General features: G+C 49.1%; 8 protein-coding genes across 8 annotated transcripts; 3 read left to right on the top strand and 5 right to left on the bottom strand.

The window, feature by feature from the left end:
• Positions 1-45: 45 nt before the first annotated feature.
• On the top strand, positions 46-2,490 carry N7508_003447 (glycoside hydrolase family 31 protein; the record flags this gene model as incomplete). The annotated part of the gene is made up of 1 exon (XM_058461513.1): positions 46-2,490. The coding sequence occupies one exon, from the start codon at positions 46-48 to the stop codon at positions 2,488-2,490; it is 2,445 nt and encodes an 814-aa protein (XP_058322090.1).
• A 2,669-nt stretch (positions 2,491-5,159) lies between these two features.
• Positions 5,160-5,792, bottom strand: N7508_003446 (uncharacterized protein; the record flags this gene model as incomplete). Its single annotated transcript, XM_058461512.1, has 1 exon — positions 5,160-5,792. One exon carries the CDS (start codon positions 5,790-5,792, stop codon positions 5,160-5,162), a length of 633 nt encoding a protein of 210 aa, XP_058322089.1.
• A 4,208-nt stretch (positions 5,793-10,000) lies between these two features.
• optD (uncharacterized protein) lies at positions 10,001-12,435 on the top strand (the record flags this gene model as incomplete). Its single annotated transcript, XM_058461511.1, has 3 exons — positions 10,001-10,166; positions 10,232-12,082; positions 12,140-12,435. The coding sequence occupies 3 exons, from the start codon at positions 10,001-10,003 to the stop codon at positions 12,433-12,435; spliced, it is 2,313 nt and encodes a 770-aa protein (XP_058322088.1).
• A 235-nt stretch (positions 12,436-12,670) lies between these two features.
• On the bottom strand, positions 12,671-13,425 carry N7508_003444 (FKBP-type peptidyl-prolyl cis-trans isomerase; the record flags this gene model as incomplete). Its single annotated transcript, XM_058461510.1, has 6 exons — positions 12,671-12,710; positions 12,763-12,801; positions 12,886-12,906; positions 12,964-13,024; positions 13,146-13,216; positions 13,292-13,425. The coding sequence occupies 6 exons, from the start codon at positions 13,423-13,425 to the stop codon at positions 12,671-12,673; spliced, it is 366 nt and encodes a 121-aa protein (XP_058322087.1).
• Positions 13,426-13,713: 288 nt separating this feature from the next.
• N7508_003443 (uncharacterized protein) lies at positions 13,714-14,727 on the bottom strand (the record flags this gene model as incomplete). The annotated part of the gene is made up of 1 exon (XM_058461509.1): positions 13,714-14,727. One exon carries the CDS (start codon positions 14,725-14,727, stop codon positions 13,714-13,716), a length of 1,014 nt encoding a protein of 337 aa, XP_058322086.1.
• An 838-nt stretch (positions 14,728-15,565) lies between these two features.
• N7508_003442 (ubiquitin-specific protease UBP1) lies at positions 15,566-17,635 on the bottom strand (the record flags this gene model as incomplete). Its single annotated transcript, XM_058461508.1, has 1 exon — positions 15,566-17,635. One exon carries the CDS (start codon positions 17,633-17,635, stop codon positions 15,566-15,568), a length of 2,070 nt encoding a protein of 689 aa, XP_058322085.1.
• A 203-nt stretch (positions 17,636-17,838) lies between these two features.
• Positions 17,839-18,461, top strand: N7508_003441 (Alb1 domain-containing protein; the record flags this gene model as incomplete). The annotated part of the gene is made up of 3 exons (XM_058461507.1): positions 17,839-17,854; positions 17,909-18,201; positions 18,252-18,461. 3 exons carry the CDS (start codon positions 17,839-17,841, stop codon positions 18,459-18,461), a joined length of 519 nt encoding a protein of 172 aa, XP_058322084.1.
• A 51-nt stretch (positions 18,462-18,512) lies between these two features.
• Positions 18,513-21,247, bottom strand: vp16 (tethering complex subunit VPS16; the record flags this gene model as incomplete). The annotated part of the gene is made up of 5 exons (XM_058461506.1): positions 18,513-18,761; positions 18,809-20,174; positions 20,224-20,717; positions 20,765-20,893; positions 20,945-21,247. 5 exons carry the CDS (start codon positions 21,245-21,247, stop codon positions 18,513-18,515), a joined length of 2,541 nt encoding a protein of 846 aa, XP_058322083.1.
• Between the last annotated feature and the right edge of the window lie 158 nt (positions 21,248-21,405).

The raw sequence follows: 21,405 nt of genomic DNA, 5'->3' as shown, positions 1-21,405 counted from the left end.
CATTCTTCTTTTGCGCCTCTCTCTCTCTCTTTCGTCATCTCAGTCATGCATCGGTATTCATTCCCCCATGAGCCCGTCGCTCATTCCGACGCCATCGTCGGCGGTACTGGCAAATATCGATTCACAGTGCTGGCCGAAGGCCTACTACGCTACGAATGGGCTGAAGATCATCAATTCGAGGACCGGGCATCAGTGTTGGCAATCAACAGATGCTTGCCAGTTCCTGAATTTCGAGTGAAAGACGACGAAGATACCATTCAGATCATCACCTCCCGATTCCACCTCACCTATAACAAGCGGAACTTCTCCGCAAGTGGTCTTATTGCCTCGGTCAAAGGTCACTTCGGACCTCATTCCAGCGTCTGGCGATATGGAGCCCCAGCATCGAATCTTGGTGGCACAGCTCGCACACTGGACGAGATTGATGGGCGCACAGCCCTTGAGAACGGTGTCATCTCCAGGCAGGGCTTTGCAACCTTAGATGACTCCAAATCGATGCTCTTTGATGAGAACCAATGGGTGACCACACGGCAGCCAGGCAACCGGGTAGATGGATACCTCTTTGCCTATGGACATGACTATCAACAAGCAATCCAGGCATTCTATCGTCTTTCCGGACCTCAGCCCCTTCTCCCTCGCTGGGCACTGGGCAACTGGTGGAGTCGATACCATGCATACACATCAGAGGAATATCTTGAACTAATAGGCAAATTCGAGGAGAACGAAATTCCACTTTCTGTTGCAGTCCTGGACATGGACTGGCACATTGTGGATGACCCTCGAATCAAAGAAGCCGGAGTGACAGGTTGGACGGGATACACCTGGAACAAAAACCTTTTCCCCGATCCAAAGGCCTTCATGGCAGCCCTCCATGAGAAGGGTCTACGCGTTGCTTTGAACGATCATCCTGCAGATGGTGTTCAAAGTTATGAAGAGCCCTACGAAGAGATGGCGGTCGCGCTAAATCACGACACATCGATGCGAGACCCTATTCCCTTTGATATCACCAACAAAGCCTTCGTTGATGCGTTCTTTGATGTCTTGCACCGGAAATTTGAAAAAGAAGGCCTTGACGTATGGTGGGTGGACTGGCAACAAGGAAAGCACTCTCGAATCCCAGGCATCGACCCTCTCTGGGTCTTGAACCATTACCACTTCCTGGACAGTGCACTTGACACCAAGCGGCCGCTGACTTTCTCACGGTATGCCGGACCCGGCAGCCATCGTTTACCCATTGGATTCAGTGGTGACAGCTGCATGACTTGGGATTCTCTCAAATTCCAGCCCGAGTTCACAGCCACTGCTTCAAACATTGGCTATGGCTGGTGGAGCCATGACATTGGGGGCCACTTTCACGGCGAAAGAAGCGAGGAAATGCTCATTCGCTGGGTCCAACTTGGTGCTTTCTCGCCCATCTTGCGACTGCATTCATCCAACAATGTCTTCAGCGTGAAAGAACCGTGGAACCTTTCAGAGCCATATCAATATGTGATGACAAGGTATCTCAACATTCGCCATCGACTGGTCCCATACCTGTACACGATGAACGCCCGCGCAGCGATTGAGGGCATTCCTTTAGTCCGGCCCATGTATTGGGCCTACCCCGAGCGGGAAGAAGCCTACAACGTTCCCAATCAGTATATGTTTGGCTCCGAGCTCATCATTGCTCCTGTCACTGCTCCCGTGGACGCAAGTTCTCGGAGATCGGAGGTCATCGCCTGGCTTCCTCCTGGTCGATTTGTGGACCTCTCCACTGGCATCGTGTATGATGGAAACCGCCGACTCCGACTTTATCGTTCCATCAAGAAATATCCAATCTTCGCACGGGAGGGTGCCATCATCCCAACAGATGGATCTCCAGTGCTTCGGAATGGCTGCGAGAACCCGCCTGTGATTGAGCTCATAGTGGTTGTTGGCGCCGATGGTCAATTGGAGCTCTTGGAAGATGATGGGAAAGGTCAATCAGTGGAACAAGTCAAGTTCCGTCACACTCCAATCTCCTTCCATCAAGACAGCCACAAGTTGGTCATCGGCCCCACACAAGGTTGTGGTCCTCCAAAATTACATACACGCCAGTGGAACGTACTCCTTGTCGGATACAAGCGACATGGACAAGTCCAAGTATCCATCAGTACGGGGAATGGCACCGGAGTCAGAACAGTCCAAGTTGAGGAAGGCAACGTGGTAAACAGACGTGGTCTTGTTCTTCACTTGGGGTCGTTCCCCAGCCATGCAGAGATCACTGTTCAACTCGAGAAAGATCCTGCACTTGATGTGCAAGATCCCGCAACTGACATCATCCAGTTCTTACGCGAGGCCCAGATGAACATGGATTGGAAGGATATTATCAACAGCATTGTTGACGGCTCCAAGCCCAAGCTGACGCAGATTAGCGAGTTGCATGCTCTTCCTATTCCTCATCATTTGTTATCTCCTATCTATGAGATACTCATGGCGGACAATCGTTTTTGTGATCCCCGCGAAAACTAGGAAATGGACCGAATGGCTGACATTGGCAAATGAATTTGAAACCTTGATACCTTTCAAAGGCCGAGATTGCGCCGGTAAATTAGTCATATTGCTCTTTCCCAGGATTCATCTATTAAACAGGAGCGCAACACGAGATATCAGTTCTTCCGAATGCGCTTGTGAAAAGAAACATATTACACTACTGAGTTTGGAATCCCGTAAACACATGTAGACCCACACCCAACACATTCCCGAGGTATACCCAAGTGGACACAAATAAATGAACCCGAAATTTAAATTTCTCGGTCAAATGTGGAGATTACTCCCCAAACTGTTCGGTCCAGACCAAACACCCAAAATAAAGATAAAGTGTTCTAGAAAAACAGTTCGGGAGATGTCTTAGCCTCCCTCGGTAAACAGTAAACACCGGTCCAGATCGACCCGATCCTGGCCTCGGCTCGAAAACAATCAAGAAAGATGCCCCCGAAGTATCTCACCAGAACCCACGCGTCAATTCAACACGTGCGAGGAAGTACAACCCTCCATGAACCGAACTGTGATTACCAACCCATCCCACCATGACATAACCAAAGGTGTGGTGGCACAGCAGAAAGTCCTCGCACGAAATTAAAACCAACGCCTAAAAGGCCGAAACAGACTCAGACACCAAAGGATGCGAGCGGGTAGTGGAAACGGCTATTTAAACCCTGCATCTCATGCATGGGCATATGTGTGAGTAACAGTATGATTATTCTAGAAGCCACAATATCCAGAGTAGCGGAGTGTGAGCACGGCAAACCTTCTCTTTTCGATCAGTTCCCGGGAAAGCGGCAAATTTATCCCATTCCAAGTGGACATGGGAGTTATCTCGCCGCCAGTTGCCCCTTCCCCACGAGGGCTGCGGGAATAATCCAAATTCCGAGTTCTAGGACTCCTTACTGGTTTAGGTGCGATTAACCACCGGTTCATTTATGATCGACAAGGTGTACGGCGTACATACAAAGGAGCAAAACGCGATAGAACCAAGCAACCATAACCCCAAGCAAAACTCGATGTTGGGTCATCCCGCGGCCAGAATGCTGATGTTACTCCTTTTTATTATCCGATGGTCCGAGGAAATACATGTACAATGGGCAATACCTGATAGGCGGAGAGGCGGAGATGGAGGCGGAGACGTGAGTGATGGGGATTGTATACATACCCACCAACCATCTATATCCATCACCCGCCCATGCCGATTTGTATACCATTTCGCCACTTCTCACAACACCGGCGGAAATCCCACTGGTTTAGGTGGAAGTGAGAATCCCACTGATATTCCGATTCGAATCCAATTCTGTATGCTTGATCATCCGGCTCCCCCCATACCCCAAACACCGACCCGCAACCCCGACCCGATCTCACGGTTGCATCCAAATCCAAGATGACCAGTAACAGTAACTTACAAACTGCAAGGCAACCCATAGCACAGGGATGCAAGTATAAATTCATATATCCAATGAAACACTGTAATAAGAAGTAATGAAACAACAGCCTCATTTCATGAATCCACTCCTCTTCAACCAGACCCCTTCAGCCGTCTAGGCTGAACGGGTGAATGGACGACGCGAGGCGCGCCTACGGGTATACATGCGGTATACGATTATTCACACCGGTGGTGGGGGTGGGGGTGTCGACGCGAGTCGGGCAAGGCTGACGATTATTGATTATCGATGATCGCCCGGCTATGGAATTTGCTATTTTGGGTAGGTGACGGGGGTTTCAGATGACATGTTTTTTGTCGGCTTTTTTTACTGGATGGCGGGGCGCTGGTGGTGGATTTGAACTGGGGTGTGTGTGATGTAGTTGTAGATGTACTTGTGCAACAGGGACAAGGAGGGCTATGCAGAGGCTGAGAAAGCCACGAGGTGTTCTGGACTGGGATTATTGGATTATTGAATATTTGGGTGTGCAAAAGGGTTTGGATTTCATTTTATTTCTACCTTTGTCGTGATGGTTACTTTTACTTGATTTACAGGTTTGGATATGAAATAAAATATCAGGATAAAAAGTGGCTTAGTTGGAGGCTAACTAAAGTACCATGACTGCCCGACAGGCAGCACCGCAAGATGAAGATGAAGATGTGATAAGTGACGGACTGGATCGCCTGATGAAGGCGCTCCCAGCGGGAATTTTGGAAAAACAACCATGAGATAAAGCAAAACAAATCAATGTAGCCAACATATGGCGAAAGTCGGGACGAAAATGGATAGGAAAGTTACAAGACGGGGGGGTATCTGAACGAGGCGCTCGGAATAACAGGAGAAAAACAAAAGGCTAAAGGAAACACCGGGAACATGCGAGGACAGGGTATGATCAAATGACAAAAGGGAAAGCGTGAGAAGTGAGTCAGAGTGAAGCAGCGGTGTGAGGTGGTGAAGGAGGCCAGTGTGAAGAAGCGCGTACAGCGAGTTATTAGGTAAGCGCGGGGGGGTTCGGGGTCCGATAACGCAGGCCCGAGGCCTGCGTCAATGGCGCTGATCTGCGCTCAGCAGGTCGGAGATATGCGATTTGCTGATCGGGTGGTTTGGTGGTGGTGGGTGGGTGAGGGTGGCCGAGGTTGAGGTGGAGACATTAAAATATTGGTGATATATGACAATATAGTGAAGAGAAGGTGTCAAGCAGCGCCAGCACTGCGGTCCAAGGCGAGCTTAGGCAGACAAGACCTTGGAAGCCGAGTGAGCGCGTCGCTTAGGGCTGTGAACTGCCCGACGCTTCTTGCGCTTTGAGTTATCGCGCTCGTTGACATTCACTGTCGGAGTCACAGTCACCTTGGCCAAGCGCAATGCGTGTGTTGCGCGAGCATGGGCATCGACGCGAGCAAGGAAGTTGGCGCGAGCCTCTTCTTCGGCAGCTGCGGCGCGAATGCGTTGGAGTTGTTGCTCCAGGGTGATAGAATGGGCGAGCTCGGCATCCATGTTGGTAGCCTCTTCCACCGCTTGCTCAGTGCCGGCGTTTTCAGGCATCCAGAGCAGGTCATCGTCAGTGAGATAGGAGCTTGCATTAGAGTCTGTAGAGCCGTTGCTGGAGAGAGAGGGTCGGTTTGGCCAGGATGGGAAGGCGTAGGCGGCGCCCATCTCACTGGAGAATGAAGACTTGCGTGGGTGAATGTCGAGCAGAGAGTCGCATGGTGTTGGTGGAGGAGCAAATGGACTTGACATGGGAGATGACTCGAAAGAGCTGCCACTCCAATTGAAAGTGACCTGTGCGGGATCCGTGCTGGCAATAGGTGCCGCGGCCTTTGGTAGCGACATGTCGCGAAGGCGAGTTTGGATGGGAATCATGGTGAGTTGAGTGGAGAGTGAGTAGAGAGTGATGGTTAGGTGAGAGATGGACCAAAGGGCCCTAGGTATGAAACCACTATAAAGCTGAGGTTGAAGTTGATATGAAAGTGAAGAAGAAGAGAAACCCGAGGGTGGAGCGTATTCAAGTATCAAAGCCGGGGAAGACTTCTAGGCCTTCGAGACAAAATAATCAATAAATAATTCCCGTTTAGGATAAATTAAATGTATAAAAAAATAATAAATAAATAAATAAAAATGAGGCGGAAGCGGCTTCCGGAGTCCAAAGGCCGATCAATCAGATCGCCATTTTCCAGATGTATCAGCTTTGTGCTCAATACTCGCGGGGAACATCGGATGGCTGCCTCTATTTGACATATTTTCTGACACAGAACTCAGCCATATTTGACATTCATTCTATTCGAAATACGAGAACCTGGGGTAGAGAACCTTTGATACGTTTCTGCCCCTTACGGAGGTACCCCGAAAGGGCAGCTCAAGGTCCCGGGGATCAAAATCAGATTGTTTTGCGGTGTAAAGGAAAATAGTCAGTTCCGATGACGATCCTCCAATCAAGCCCTAGATTCACCGCTCAGTGAAGAAGTATACATGCATATCGAGGCCGGTCTAAACTTGAATTTTACCCTTGATTACGCCTAAACGGCGTCTGGCGGTCAAGTTGGGTTTATCACAACATGTCAACACGTCAACACCGTTCTTTGTGACTGTTGGAACTATTGTTTGGACTAGGAGTTTTAGGCAGAGAAATGAGACGGGCTGTCAGGCCCTAAAGGATCAGGAAGGAGTTCGTTCACTCCACCGGGGACCTAGATCTTCAGAACTACTCTCTAACAAAATGAAAGAAAACGGCAAACTAACGGTTTCCGCCGCCTCGGAAGTTCCCCCGTTCCCCCGTCTCCGCGGGAGTTGTCGGGTAAATACAGTCCCCCATCTCAAACCGAGTCTATATGCCGGCAACAAACCGATCGTTCTAAAGGAATTCTTGAATCCCAGTCAAAGGAGGATTACGGGAAAAATCTTCTAAGGGGACCCTCTAATTTTCGCACAAATCAGCGATGTCCACTCTCTAGACCGTCGAACTGTGGTCTATGGGTCTGGATCAGGCCTAGACTCAGAACAAACACTCAAAACAAAGACATTCCCCATCTTCGTTTCTTTAGTTCTCACCCCATAACTGTATATCACTTCCTTTCATCTTTTGCATATGACTTGCTTCCGGCCTGCAACGCACTTCCCCCGACAAGCTAAGTGGAGTCCAAACCCGCCACCCTGGGTTTTCCCCCTTTTAAAGCCCAAAGATCGACGCCTCTATGCATCATATAAGGGATGAGGATTGGTACCCAATCACTTTTCATTTTACACTCGACGCATCAACTGCACACAGGAATGTGAAATACTCGTGATTCCGTACGCCGCCTACGTTTTTCTCCATAATTGATGCATCCGCGCCCCGGCCCGTCGGGGAACCAGGAAAGGGGTCTTGTGGAGATGGATGAGGCAGGTGAACATCTACGGTACTGTAGTCTATCTCTCACCTGTTGATCTAGCCAGACTTGACAGCTCCCTTTTGTACTTCTGTACGCTGGAATTAGTAATCCCCACTACTTAATTCGAGGCGACAGGTATACTGTCACTTCTGTAGCTTCAAAAGCTGGATGGGGATCGGGCCGTCCTCGATCGATCAAACGCGTCTACGTAACTCGCGCGGAACCCTCGACCCCCTTTCCGGTCCCAGGTACTCGGTGTTTCAATTTGCAACGCGTGCTCTTCCCTTGGATCCTGCCCCCTGGGTCAGTGGGGAACGGGATATTATCATCGTTCCGCGGTGGTGGGTTCGGTGGGACCTTTGCACCGGGAGAGGAAGGTCAATTTCCGGTTGTATATAGATTGGGCACAAAGGGTGTTATTGTTATTGTTTTGGGAGCGAGGGGGGTGGTGTTTTGTTTTACCGAAGTTGGGTTCTTTGGATCGTGCTCGATGGACTAGAGTTGACAATCGGTAAGTCACTGTAGCAAATAATGTACCGCAGTGAAGAATGCTTGCCTGGTTTGGTTTTTATTTCAGTCTTAGTTTGGCCTGCTCCGACTGGCTTCTGGACTTTGGTCTTTGGTGGGAGCTCGGATCCTCACTTTCCAGCCATTCCAGGGGTTCCCTGCATCTGCAGCTGCAGCTCTCATGCAAGATCTCTGGACTAAAATCGCAAGGACACAGACGGTCGGGTCTGCAGGATCGGAAGGGGGGTGGGTGTTCAATATTGAATAGATTGCTGGATACGGCATATTTGATCTTTGATAGTTGGATGGTTACCGCCACGACCAAGGCGTAGCCTGTGCAGATGTAGATTTCGATGGACCTATAGCATGAATGTGATCAAATACAACCCGACGTACCATCTCCACTTGATTGCCACAATCGATAATCTCGATCAGATGCATTCAGCTGGATTGTGCAGTGTACATGTAGGTAAGTAGGCTCCATTCGAGCGAAACATACATATATTCTCCCCATGGGGAGGAAAAGAATGGACAATCAGCCCCACCGAAGATCAAAGCTGAGGAATGTGAGCCAACCCAGAGACATACAGCAAGAACATGACCGATGAACTCATATCTGCAATCTGCAGAATATGAAAGTTGCAGTTGCAGTGTGAGTAACCCAAACTCCCCCGGGCCCCCCGGGGGGGGGCCATCCGCAGCCTCGGCTGCATCGATCGACAAGGGTGTGGTGACAGTGGCGGAGGCTGTTCACGTTCAGTGCACCGAAGACGTGTCTACGAGATTTGAATGGCTGATTGATGTGTGCTTCCCTTTGGCGTATATCACCCCCCTGATTCACCGCGAAGATGGCGCGGATGACACTGTCGTAAGCCGCTTGACTCATGTCTTGTGAAGGGCTCAACCGGGGGTGCTTATTGGGTGTGCTTGGTTGTGTCCACTTTCCTCTGCTTACTTGTGGTGGTTTGGTGTTTGGTGGGAGCTCACTTCCGGGGGTAGATGCGTAGACCGATATTTGCGATCGGGGAATATGCAGCTATGTTTGGTGTTTGGGGCTTGAATGGGCGCTACAGTCCTGTGCATGTACTTTCAACATTGTCGAGTAGATTTCCACGTAGGGTCCCATCGTGCCAAACCATCACACTCTTGTTCGAGAATGCTTCCTCACCGTCTCTGCCTGTGTGAAGCCGGCATGTGGATGTAGCAGGCCGGTCCCTGTTGGCAATGTAGCGTAGGATGCGATGCGTCTTCGCGGTGATTCTTGGAGTTGTCCAGCTGAGCCTAGTTGGTGATATATTTGTCCTCTTTGGTTGATGTATAGAGAGTCTAGATGTCCCCTCCCGAAGTCCAGAGTATACATCTAAAGACGGGCGCTAGAACCCTTCGGTCGCAGTTGATGTTTCAATCTGATCTGGCCAGAAACATCCGTGCTCTGTGTGTCTACCTTGTAGAAACTATCATGTTTGATTTGAAAGAGCACCATCCTAGGTGCATAGGCAGGGAAGATCGTATTCCTGACTAGAGAACAATGTCCGAACGGTTATAACTGTCATGCAATAGCCATACTAGTCAATGACATGGGTGGACGCGGACTGATTGATTTGCATCCCCGATATGCGGTCGGATAAATGGCAACTGGCGGTGAATTGCGATTCCTTCCTATTTCATCCAAAGCAGGAATTGGCTTGCGCTTGGATGTTTGCGAGATGAGATGGCTTGAAGTCGGTGTCCGTTGGCGGGTTTGCCTCTGGTCTAGATGGGTCCTTCTATCTTCGCTATTTTCCTAGTGTCGGCAAAGCCCGTGGCAAGTTTCTTGAAGATAACAGTTGTTTGTGACGCGATGTATATTTGGTGTCCGCAACCGCCACTCAGCAGTCCTATAATCTCGAATCACAAGCTTCCTGCTGTAATATCAGTATGCAGAACACCACTGGCCGAACATAACTGGCAGAACACTACCTCGTTATATATTCTTGACAGTAAACGTCTTCGAGAATGCGACAGGAATGCTGAGACGGGAGCGGGGTATAAAACGCTTATCGCGAACTAAGCTCAATATTCCTTCATTTCCGAACACTAACGCGTCGCCTTATCAGTTCCCCCGCCCTAGAAGAAACACTGAGTAGCAATAAAGTCCATGTACTCTGCTAGATTTGTTTGTAGAAGATCCTTACGAATTGCGCGCGAAGAAAAAGCATGGCCTCCAAACCCCCGGCCACTGAGATCAAACCCGCAATCATTGATGGCGAGGACATAGATGAAGGCCAAATTGTCACGGCCGAAGATGATACTACCAAGCGCGGAGATGACAATGAGAATATTGAATATGACTATGAATCGAATCGATCGCCATTTCCTGAGGGTAGGTTTCAATTTCCCTGTTCGATCATTGATCTATATATCTCAACCCTAGTAACATCACCCAAGTTAGGGCTGTTGTCCCCGAAACAGATGACCCAGGGTTACCAGTGAACACACTTCGAATGTGGCTACTGGGAATGTTCTTCACGATCCTCGGCTCTGGAATCAACCAATTCTTCTCACTGCGCTATCCAAGCGTCCATATCGTCTCCCTAGTGGCAGAGCTACTAGCCTACCCATGCGGCGTCTTCCTCGCAAAGACCCTCCCAACAACCCCATTCAAACTGGGCCCATTAGGGACATTCACTCTAAACCCAGATCGATCATTCAACATCAAAGAGCACACAGTGATCGTGATAATGAGCAACGTCTCCTTCGGCTACGGGAGCGCAGACGCAACAAACATAATCCAAGCCTCAAGCAAATCATTCTACAACTTCGGCCTGAAAGCCGGCTTCGACGTCCTGATCGTCCTCTGCGCCCAACTCCTCGGTTTTGGAGTTGCCGGACTCGCAGCACCATGGCTAGTAGAACCAGCAAGCATAATCTGGCCAGGCGTGCTGTCAAACTGCGCAATGCTCGAAACCTTGCATTCACGCGCAAACCATATAGCAGACGGATGGCGAATCTCCCGACTTCGCTTCTTTCTCTATGTCACAGCGGCCGGCTTTATCTGGTATTTTTTTCCAGGATTGATCTTCACAGCCCTCAGCTACTTCACCTGGGTCTGCTGGATCGCACCCAAGAATGTAATCGTCAACCAGCTCTTCGGCATGCAAACCGGTCTGGGATTGAGTCCGATTACCTTTGACTGGAGCCAGATCGCATACAATACAAACCCGCTCCTGTCACCATCTTGGGCGGCTTTGAACGTCTTCTTCGGATTCGCTTTCTTCTACTGGATCGTCGTGCCGGCGCTTTACTATACGAACGTCTGGTTCACGGCATACCTCCCTCTGATGACGAGTGATGTATACGACAATACAGGTGCAGTTTACGATACGGCGCGAGTTATCGCAGCCGATAATAGTCTCAATGTCGACGCGTATCGACAATATTCACCCCCATTCTTAGGCGCTACCTTTGCATTCGTGTACGGGCTTTCCTTCGCAGCGATTACGTCTGTCCTCACTCACATTGCATTTTGGCATAAGAAAGATCTCTGGGCTGCCCTGAAAGGCCGAAACAGACTAGATATTCACGCGCGTCTGGTTCGCGCCTCATACAGGCAAACACCGTGGTATTGGTACGCGGGCATCATAGTCGTTATAACGGCCATCGCCATCGCCATCGTTGAAGTCTACCATACCAATTTACCCGTCTACGGTGTCTTTCTTGCACTTGTCATTCCAGTCGTGTATATGGTCCCCTGTGGCATCGTTCAAGGCATAACAAACGTCGACGCAAACCAGCTGAATGTCCTATCCGAGTTTATCGGTGGATACCTATTCGAAGGCCGTCCACTCGCAAACATGATTTTCAAGATCCTTTCCACAGACGTCGTTGGACAGGGTGTTTACTTCGCTATGGATATGAAGCTGGCGCATTACATGAAAGTTCCGCCTCGGACTACCTTTGTCGCGCAGGGTGCTGCTACCATTCTTGGTGCTCTTACTCAGACGGGGGTTACGCTTTGGTCGCTTTCTAATATATCTGGGATTTGTGAGTCGGACCAGTCGGATGGCTTTTCGTGTCCGAATGGTCGTACTGTTTATTCATCCTCTGTCATTTGGGGTCTTGTTGGTCCGCGGAGGTTGTATTCTGCCGGCAAGATTTATTCGTCTTTGTTACATTTCTTTTGGATTGGGGCTATTACGCCGATTGTAACTTGGGCGTTGTATAAGTATACGCGTCGTGAGTTCTTCAAGTGGATTAATTGGCCGTTGATCTTTGTGGGGACTTGGAATGTTCCTCCTGGTATGTGGCAGCGCTTTTTGTCTTTTGCATTGTTGCTAACTGAATACTTAACTTTAGCCACCGGTATCAACTATTCCAGTTGGGCGCTCGTTAACTTCTTATTCAATCATGTCTTCCGTCGGAGGTACTTTGCCTGGTGGACGAAGTATAACTATATCTTGGCGGCCGCTCTTGACACGGGCCTTGCTCTGAGTGGTATAGTCATTTTCTTCTGCATTTCATACCCTGGTGCTACATTCCCATCTTGGTGGGGAAATACGGTATATCTCAATACTGCCGATGGCGAGGGCGTGGCTTACATGCCCATGCCTGAGGTGGGATACTTTGGACCTGCCAATGGCACATGGAGCTAAAGTTGAGACCTCTTTTTCCCTTGTTTTGGCTCCTTCTACGGTGGCAAGTGCCAAGATTGGAGGCTGGATTCCTGCGGGCAGTCCGTACTCCTTAGGGGTCCAAGTATTGAGACACCCTACTGTACAACAAGTCATTAGTCCAAATGAGAATTGTGTACAACTTGGAAGAGATGAAGGCAGCAGTAGATGTAGTAAATGAAATGGTTTTTTTTTTCTATTGAATCCAATAGTGCATTTAGGCACTCTTGTTGTTGATCTTGAGGAGCTCAACCTCGCTGTAAGATAGTTAGCCTCTCGAAAGGGCGTGATGGAAATAATGAAACTTACAAGATGAGAGTAGAGTTAGCAGGAATCTTGCCAGAGGCCCTGTGTAAAAAAGAATGTTAGCACATCACTGGACAGATACCCAGGCACACAGAAACAATGGCCAGATATCATGTGTTCACCTACTTGTCACCGTAGCCATAGTCACTGCAAAAGAAATGTCAGTAATTGCCTAGTTCACCATCCAATAAAGCATGCACTCACGGGGAAATAGTCAGAGTGGACTTCTCGCCCAGGGTCATCTGCATAACACCCTCATCCCAGCCTACAGGTACACAGACAAAATCAGCAATTGATTCTGAATGCAAGGCAGCAAGCCCCAAACCAATTCCAAGTATAATCTGATCGGAACAGAAAAAGCAACGAAGGAAAAAAAAAATGATTACCCTTAATGACCTGTCCGACACCAATCTGGACATTCAGAGCGCCACGACCAGGGGATCGGGAGCTATCAAATCTGCAGATATGGATTAGTATTTCAAATAAACAAGACAATAAGCCTAGTAGATGTGGCGCGTGATGGTCAGCTTACTGCTTGCCCTGGAAGCCCTTGTTGGACTTCTTAGCATCGTAGAGCCAGCCAGTGTAGTGAATGGAGACCTTGTCGCCTGATGCAGGCGAGTCGGAGCCATTGCCGCGGGTAAGAATCTTTCGCTCGACGCCCATTTTGAAGTCTGTTGTTGTTGAGAAGAGGAAAGTCGAGGGGCGATTATTTTTCAGGTGGGGAAGTGGCGGATGTGGCTAGCCCGCGCCGTACTGAAGATGCACTTTATGGAACACCGCAGCTTTACAGTAGTATGTTGGCATATATCGGTAGCTACATTGAGAAGTCTTTTCAAGCTTACAGGGTGAACATTTACTAGTAAAAGTTTCGATGTTAGTGGGTATGATCTATAGCTATGAATCCAGATGAAGCCGGAGATAAACCATCATCAGGGCCACTGTATAAAGTACTTAGAAAGACGACGAAAACGAAGAACGCGAAGAAGATGAATCCGAACAAGAAGCACAACACGTCGGAACGAGAGGCATAGCAGAACAAGGTCGAAGAACCCACCTCCGATCAACCCCAACGCCATGAATAGGAATAAAAGAATGATTAACCTTCTTCCTCCCCATCTCAACAGTGCAATCCCCAAACACTCGCTCAAGCCGACGATCCAATTTGCTCTCTTTATGGATTCGATCCTCGCCCTGGAACAGCTTTTGCCGCCTCTCCGATACAATCACCAAATCACAATCAAAGTCATTCAAATACATCGACGCAACTTCCAACCGAAGACTGTCCCAGTCGATATTATCTGGGATCCATTCTTGAACTGGCTGTAGTGTACTAGGCTCATAAACCCATTTTGGCGCCCAGATCTCGAAATTAAGTGGCATTCGAATCCGAGATCGTCCACTCCATAGTATCCATTTGTTGCGCGTTGGGACTAGAGTACTCCGTCCTTGCAGCAGAGTCAAAATATGACCCATGCGGAGAAACTCGCTGTCAGTATTGACATTCAATTTCGTGAACTCCGAGTCTGATCGTCTGATAATTTCCAGAACTCCAATTGATGAAGTTGGTGGTTGTTGCAGCAGCATCTGTTTCCAGCTTGCGTCTTTTCGCAAGTACGCTTTTGCTTTCTGGCGGTCGCAATCGCGCATTGGAAATCTGCTTACGTCGACTGCTTTTGATTCTGAGTTTTCTTGTTGCTTGAGGAAGAACTGGGCCCAGAGGATTTCTTCTAGGAGGGGATTGCGTTGGCGTTGGGTGTTTTCAGTGGTTTTGGTTTTGGTTGATTTGAAGAAGAGGGCCTCTTGGAGCTTGACTGAGGACTTTATCATGTTGTTCCATGTTTGACATACCCGCTGGCCAGATGTTAGGAGTGTTCGTATGTCTGTATGTAGAAGGATGTTTTCTAGAAGTTCATTGATGAGGAAGATGTCGTGTGGTTGGTGTCGTGAAGGGCTTGTTATAGACATTGTCAAATGATAGTGAGAGCTTGAATAATGTGCTGTTTCTGTGATCAGAAGTGTGACCCCAAGTCTTTTAAATAATGGGATGATGGGGACTTACTTACGTTGATCAGATAGCAAGTGAGGACCCTGGTGCTGGAGCTTGGGTGGATCTATAGAGAGTCGTGCGCTGCACACCTGGACGGGAACAACACAATCAAACGGGCAATAAGGCAGAATTTGTAAAAGTCTAGATAAGAAAAGAAATATAAAGGTTGAACACAGCTTTCAAATCCAGCCTTGGAGAATGAGAACCTCCGAGCAGTCTTATGCTACGGTGGCTGACCACAAGGTACTTAGTGAGGTGATTTCCGGCTATGATGCACCTGGGTTTGTTTCAACAAGGTACCACTATGTCTAGATGCGGGGACTAATCTCCAAATCCTAAGATTGGAGTGATGTCTTCATATTGCTAAGAAAGTAGCCCCCCTAGCTTCGCGTTAGTGACAGAATCACGATGTCCACGGACCGTCGAACTGGGGAACTTTTTTCGATGGTATCCCAAAAGGTATACATAAATATGAAAGAGGACTACAAAGAAATAGTTGAGCCCGATTCATAATTCCAGCAAATTTAGTACAGATGAGATAAGTAGAAATGAAATATTGAAATCAATTATCTCCTGGAAGAGAGAGATCCATAAAAGTACATGCACTCATACAAATGCTCCTAGACAGTGGAGTGAGAAGATCAACGCCGCAAATCGAAATTGCTACCGGGTATCATGATGCAGTGGTCAGCTATATAGCACGACTATGCTGGTAAAGCAGGAAAACAAGAGATTGGAATACAATAGGGCAGGGCATCATGCAGTGATCATCGAAGGCGAGTCAAGTTCTTCTGTGGGCGTTTGATCGCCTGAAGGCTTTAGAGGGATGTCAACAGACATCAGATCCTCCGTTGGAAGTGAGACACTTGTCGCGCGAGAAGTGCAAGATCCGAAATCGGTGACGGTGGATGGGGCAGAGAAGTCTTCGGACATGGTGTAGTTCGAAATTGATTCAGCATTCTCAAATTGAACGGATTCAGCGGTCTCGCACGGGACATTCTTTGTGGTGTAAGTCTGAGAAGGTTGGACTGGGAGAGAATCATCCATGGCCTCGTAGAAGAGCATGAAGGCACCACCTTGGGACATAACATGGCCTTCGCTGACCATCGTCACATCGCCGTCGCTTAGTTGGTACCAACGCTCGGGCTTTTCTTGGTCACCGTCAGATTGAAGAATGTGGTCCGGGACGGGATCTGGAAAATCCAACGTCGAGTATTTGCGGTAACAGATATAGTGACCATTCTCGTGACGGCCGTAGTGTGTGACAATAGCCCGGAGTATGTATCGTCGACTGGGAACTTGAACAGCCTCGCCGGGTTGTGGAAGCATCGACTTGGAAGGGTTGGTTTCCCATCGCTCAGGGGCCTCGTCAGCCTTATCAGGCGATTGAGTACCGAGACACCAGTCATTCAAGTCGATTATTTGAGGAAATCTGACTGCAGCGTGGTTCTTTGTCAACATGCCAGTGTTTTCGTCGAAGAGACTGCGGTTGATGTGAACAGTTAGACATTGAGGGGACCGGGCGATAACCGCCTGCCGGGACTTGGTCGTCGAGACTCGGTTCTTTGCGGGGATGCGGCAATCCTTCAATGTGGTATCGCTAATATTATTGCCCTCTAGCGCTGCTTTGACAGCCTGAAGACGCGATAGGGTATCGGCTTTCAATGCATCGGCAAATTGAGACTTCTTGGCGTTAGGCGATTGCATTTCGCCCTCTTCAAATCCAGCAAACATTTCGGAAAGCCTCTGATGATACTGCAGTAATGTGCACTTTGCGCATTCCACACCATCGATGGGCTCAAGCGTCATATATTGGCCAAGACAATCCACAAGATCGTATTCAAACTTTGGCCCAAGAGGAACTGTGAGGCAATTGAACGGAATCAAAGAAAGGCCCTCCGTCCATCCACATTCCATGCACCCAACCCGTTGAGCAAGTAGGCCTTCGAGAGGATTCCGACATGATGCCTTACTGCTTGTCCAGGCTGAGTCGGATTCCTCAGAAGTAGACATTTCGGGACTGTTGTCGCGCACTATATTTTCCTCCCGACCCGCGATTTTCAACCCCATGTTCGATGTCGCTCCTTGTGATCCAAGCTGAACCTCCAGGTCTATTTGGTCCACTAGCTTGGAAAAGTACTCTTGTGCATCCTGCTGTTGCCAACTGCTCATAGACTTGAGGTCTCCTGGGATCCACAGCTTCGTTCCGTTGTTCGAAGGGTTATTTAAACATGCGATGATATCGCTCAACGCCTCATGCTTCGAAAGATGAACCTTGTCTGAGAGGGATTTGATATTGTTTTCGAGAAATGTCGCAAGGGATTCCAGTGATGCCAGACCCTGGATAATACTATTCTGATAGCAGGAGTTGTCCCAGTTCCCAAGTCCCGGAGGCTTGGCCTCCTTTGTGTTTCCGAGCAAAGCGTTGCCGAGGCCGGTCAGGGAATGGCGGCGAAGAGAGAAAGCGAGATGGGAGGTATCTATGCCGAAGATCCGTTGCATTGCGGCGTTCTTCTGCTCGAGCGACAACAGGGAAGAGTCCGTGGGAGTAGTTGATTCGGGGTCGGGCGTGCGAGGGTCCAATGCGACAACGAGCCTGGACGGAGTGAGGTAAACCAGGCACTTCCAGGCAAGTCGGAGGACCGATACGGGGGCGAATCCGAAGTAGTCGAGAAGTAAATAAAAGGAAACAAAAGCGATCAAACCAGTTGCTAGCGCTTGGGTGTTTTGAAGCGCTGCGAGAGCGGTCTCATAGTGGCTGATTTTGGTTGCGTAATGGACGGGGCGGTTGAGAAAGATAGTAGAATGCTCGTGGCGAGGGTTCATTGTTGTATAAACCAGATGTTCTGCCACCGCCAGTATAAAGCTGGGTGAGCATGAGTGGGAGATACTGAAGAAGGGTCATCGCGTGCGTGAAAAGCAAGCTGGTACATGTATACCGAGTTGCGCGGCTAGTAGTTGTGGCCCGCCGTAAACTTTTTTTATCGATAGCGGGCTCCCCACGCAACTGATAATTTTCCAAAACAACCATGGCGAAGAGCAGACGTAAGTTACTAGGCCGATTTCTTGGGTTTCGAGCCGTCTAACATCTCTTTATAGAACAGTCAACACGTTCGCGTGCCGCACGCCGTGCAGCTTCACCCAGTCTCGACTTGGATAAGTCTGTGACCTCGCTGCCTCGTGCGGAATCTCCTGCTGCTCAGCGGCCCTCCGTTCTGACCGATCGTCGCAATTCTGGCATCCAGAAGAAGAACAAGAATGACAAGAAGCTTTCCAGGGCTCAGCGGTTAAGGCAACAAAAGGGCATGGACCGCGCAGAGGCAGTCCTGGACCAAATGGAAATTAAGAAGGCTAAGAGTTTGGCTCGCGGAAAGACCGTCAATACTAGAAGGGTATGTATTACATTATCTCGTTTCTGCCTACATTTGCTCACAATGTCTAGGCTGATTGGGAAGATACCAACCGCAGTGCCACTGCGTTCACCGCTCTCCAGCAACAAGAGAACGATGATGAAGACGAGGCTGAAGAAGGCGATGAGGCTATGGCCGAGGATACCGCACCACCTGCTAAGGCCGTTGCCAGTACAAATGTGTTTCAGATGACAGGAGAAGCCTCCGCACCCGTCACAGACGACTTTGACGAGATTACCTGAACATCGTCAGACCCAGGGCGGTACCAAGAGCAAGTTGAATATTCTCTGTGCTCATTTCCTCGGCCTAAGCTGGTTGATCATGCGCTCAATCTCAGTGGCTGCTGGACCAGAGGCTTTCGTTCGAAGCAGTTCCAAGGCATTGAGATCCTTGCTCTTTTGGGCCTCTTCGCCCGCCTTCACAATCATCCCGCATTTCATCCACATCTCGATTCGCTCCGCGGGCGGTAGGTGGGTGCACTTCGGGACGAAGACCGAAGCAAGCTTTGTGTTTCCGGCGCCCAGAACTTCGTTGTAAAAGGGCTGTGTTGTCAGCATTTGTCTAGGTAGTGGGATTTCGACTTTCTTACCTCCCACCCAATTGGGGACTTTTTCATCTTAGCGATTTCTTCCAGTTCACCCCAGTCGCGTTTGGCCACCAAAGCCCTCAATCTCAACCACCAAAATGTCTTTTCGGGCATTTTGAATTCACTCTGGATCTTCTGTGCTCTTTTGCTGTAACCACCTCGAACGAGTCTGTAGACCGTTTCGTTTAGACTAAGACCAACGAACTCACTATGATCAGCCAGGTCTTTATCCAGCACATCCTGGGCTTTCAACAGCTGGGAGGCTTCGGAGACCAATTTCTGATGTAGCACCACAGTTGGTTCCTTCGAATCTGATAGAAGGCGAGACGCCAGTTGAAGCTTTTCGGTTCGATGGGCCAAATCCGCATCCCGTAAGGCTTCTGTTAATAGAACATTTGCGCCGTCAATGGGTCGGTCATCTTGGTAGAAAAGATCTTTGAGTAATTCCACATCTTCACCGCGAGCAGCTGTCTCCACAAGCGCGGAGGCCATAGGACGAGTGTTGATCATGCGAAAGAAGCTCGCCAGAGGGAGCTTGCTTTTGAGATGCAGAAGCACGAAGTTGACTAGGTCATCATCGCCACTTTCAATAGCCTTGTCAAGAGCAAGTTCGTCTTCCTCCATGTTAAGAAGTAATGGAACTTGCTTGCCACCTCGTGGTTCATGGTTCAACAACTGGGTGGCTAGATGTGATCGACCTTCATCGTAAGCAGCCTGGGCGATAGCCTCGAAAGAGATTCCAGGCTTGTTTTCGAGCCTTTGGACAATGAGCTTGCAGACAGCCTCATCATCGACTGTCGAGACTTTGACTTTTTGGCTTGCCCAGTGGACATAAATCTTGTCAGCTGGAATCTGCAAGTACTCAGAAACTCGAATCGCGAGCAAGTAATCGTGTCGACTAATCAATCGTTCTATGAGGCCCTCCGGTGAAAGGCGCAGGTATTGCTCGTAAGACAGAGGTAAGCCAATCTTATAGTCTCTCAATGCTTTCAGAACTCGTAGCTTTTCTGTCATTTCCACGAACTCGTCACTGTTGTAGAGTTCGAGCACAGATTTTCCAAATGAGGCAGCTTTGAGAAGGCGCTTCTGCCAATAAGCATCGAATTCTTGACCTGCTGCTTTGATACAAGTGTCCACCGCAGATGGTAAACTTGATCGAATTCTTTGAATGTTCTCGTCGGCTTTGGGTGATTTCTTCTCAAGCTGATCTACTGAATCCAGCAGTACTGAAGCAGGGGAAGATGAGCCCAGACGGAATATCTCTTCAGTGACACCGGCAACCTTGTGTAGGAACTCGCATGTATCATTCGTGAGAAGACGAACTCCATCAAACTCAGGTATAACATGAACTCGGCCGTCATAATAGTATCTGATGTAATTAGACTTTGCAGCAACATCAAGCTATACAAGAGACTCACTTTGATGCGGCCCCGTTTGGTCCAACGAGATGAATTTCATCTTCCCATGCAAGAACCACTGCATCATCACCACACCAATTCACTGTGCTTGGGGGAACGCGAGACTTCGAGTCGTATTCGCTGAACTTGTTTTGGAAGTCATTACTAACAACCCATAATTTCCCTTCGGCAGTGAAGAGTGCGACAAATTGTCCAGTGGGAGACACACTGACGTGTTTGAAAGGACCGTCTTGCAGGATCTTGTCTTCTGCTTCTGTTGAGTCAACAGAGAAGACCGTCTTGTCGACAGCCAGGAGGACCTCGACGGAACGAGATAGAGTTTGTGCTGGTGGAATCAAGGCCCAAGATGATACCTCGCCTTCTGGGCAAGGTGCCAAGAGCCGTGGACGCGGTTCATCATATTTGGACACAGCGATCAACTGGTTATTAGAAAGTAATGCCACGAGGCCTGAGGCCCAGAACTGGCAAGCTCTCACGCCATATTCTTCGGCGCTCTTAACATAGTTAGCATTATACCTGAATAATAATTCTCGTGACTCACGTTTCCAAGCGAGAAAGAAGTAAACTCGCCGTCCAGGCCGAAGTAACGGCGTACGGTGCCATCCTCGGAGACAATCAGGAGCTCTTCCTTGTCGGACCAGCCTAATCCGCGGATAGTAGCTTGTTCCCACTATAGATGAGTTAGCATAGTCGCGCAAGGAGCAAATTTGTTTTAGCAAACATTAATGCGATTAATCGGCTGTCCAGAGGAGGAATAAATGTCGATCGTTGACCGAGAGGACCCAGCGTCGCGCAGCCTAAATGGCTTGCTTTCATCGCGATAGATTGCTAACAGATTCACGGTTAGTTCAAGACCGAATTCGAAGATTGCACTCCTACCAATAGCTCCGCCGTAAGGGGCGCCTACGGCGATGTAGTTCTCCAATTCCACGTCTTCCTCAAAGATGGCGTCATAGACGGCAATCTTGCGATAGAAGCTGTCTCCAATCTTCTCCCAGTTTGCGAGAGGATTGGAAGGCGCCATGGTGAAGGATTTTTCGCAGATGTCAGGCTTGATACCTCTCCCCGGTGTTGAGCTGTTGATGCTCGAGCGGGCGGGCATTCGGGGAAGCTATCAGACGCTAATCCCGATCAGGATCCTAGGCCTTGTTTGTCAGGCGTCAATATCCTCAAATGCCCACC

The sequence above is a fragment of the Penicillium antarcticum genome (assembly GCF_028974205.1).
Source record: "Penicillium antarcticum strain IBT 31339 chromosome Unknown utg000003l_segment0_segment0, whole genome shotgun sequence".
Taxonomy (NCBI): Eukaryota; Fungi; Ascomycota; class Eurotiomycetes; order Eurotiales; family Aspergillaceae; genus Penicillium; species Penicillium antarcticum.
Note: the sequence above shows the minus strand (reverse complement) of the source record. Positions and strands in the feature narration are given on the sequence as shown.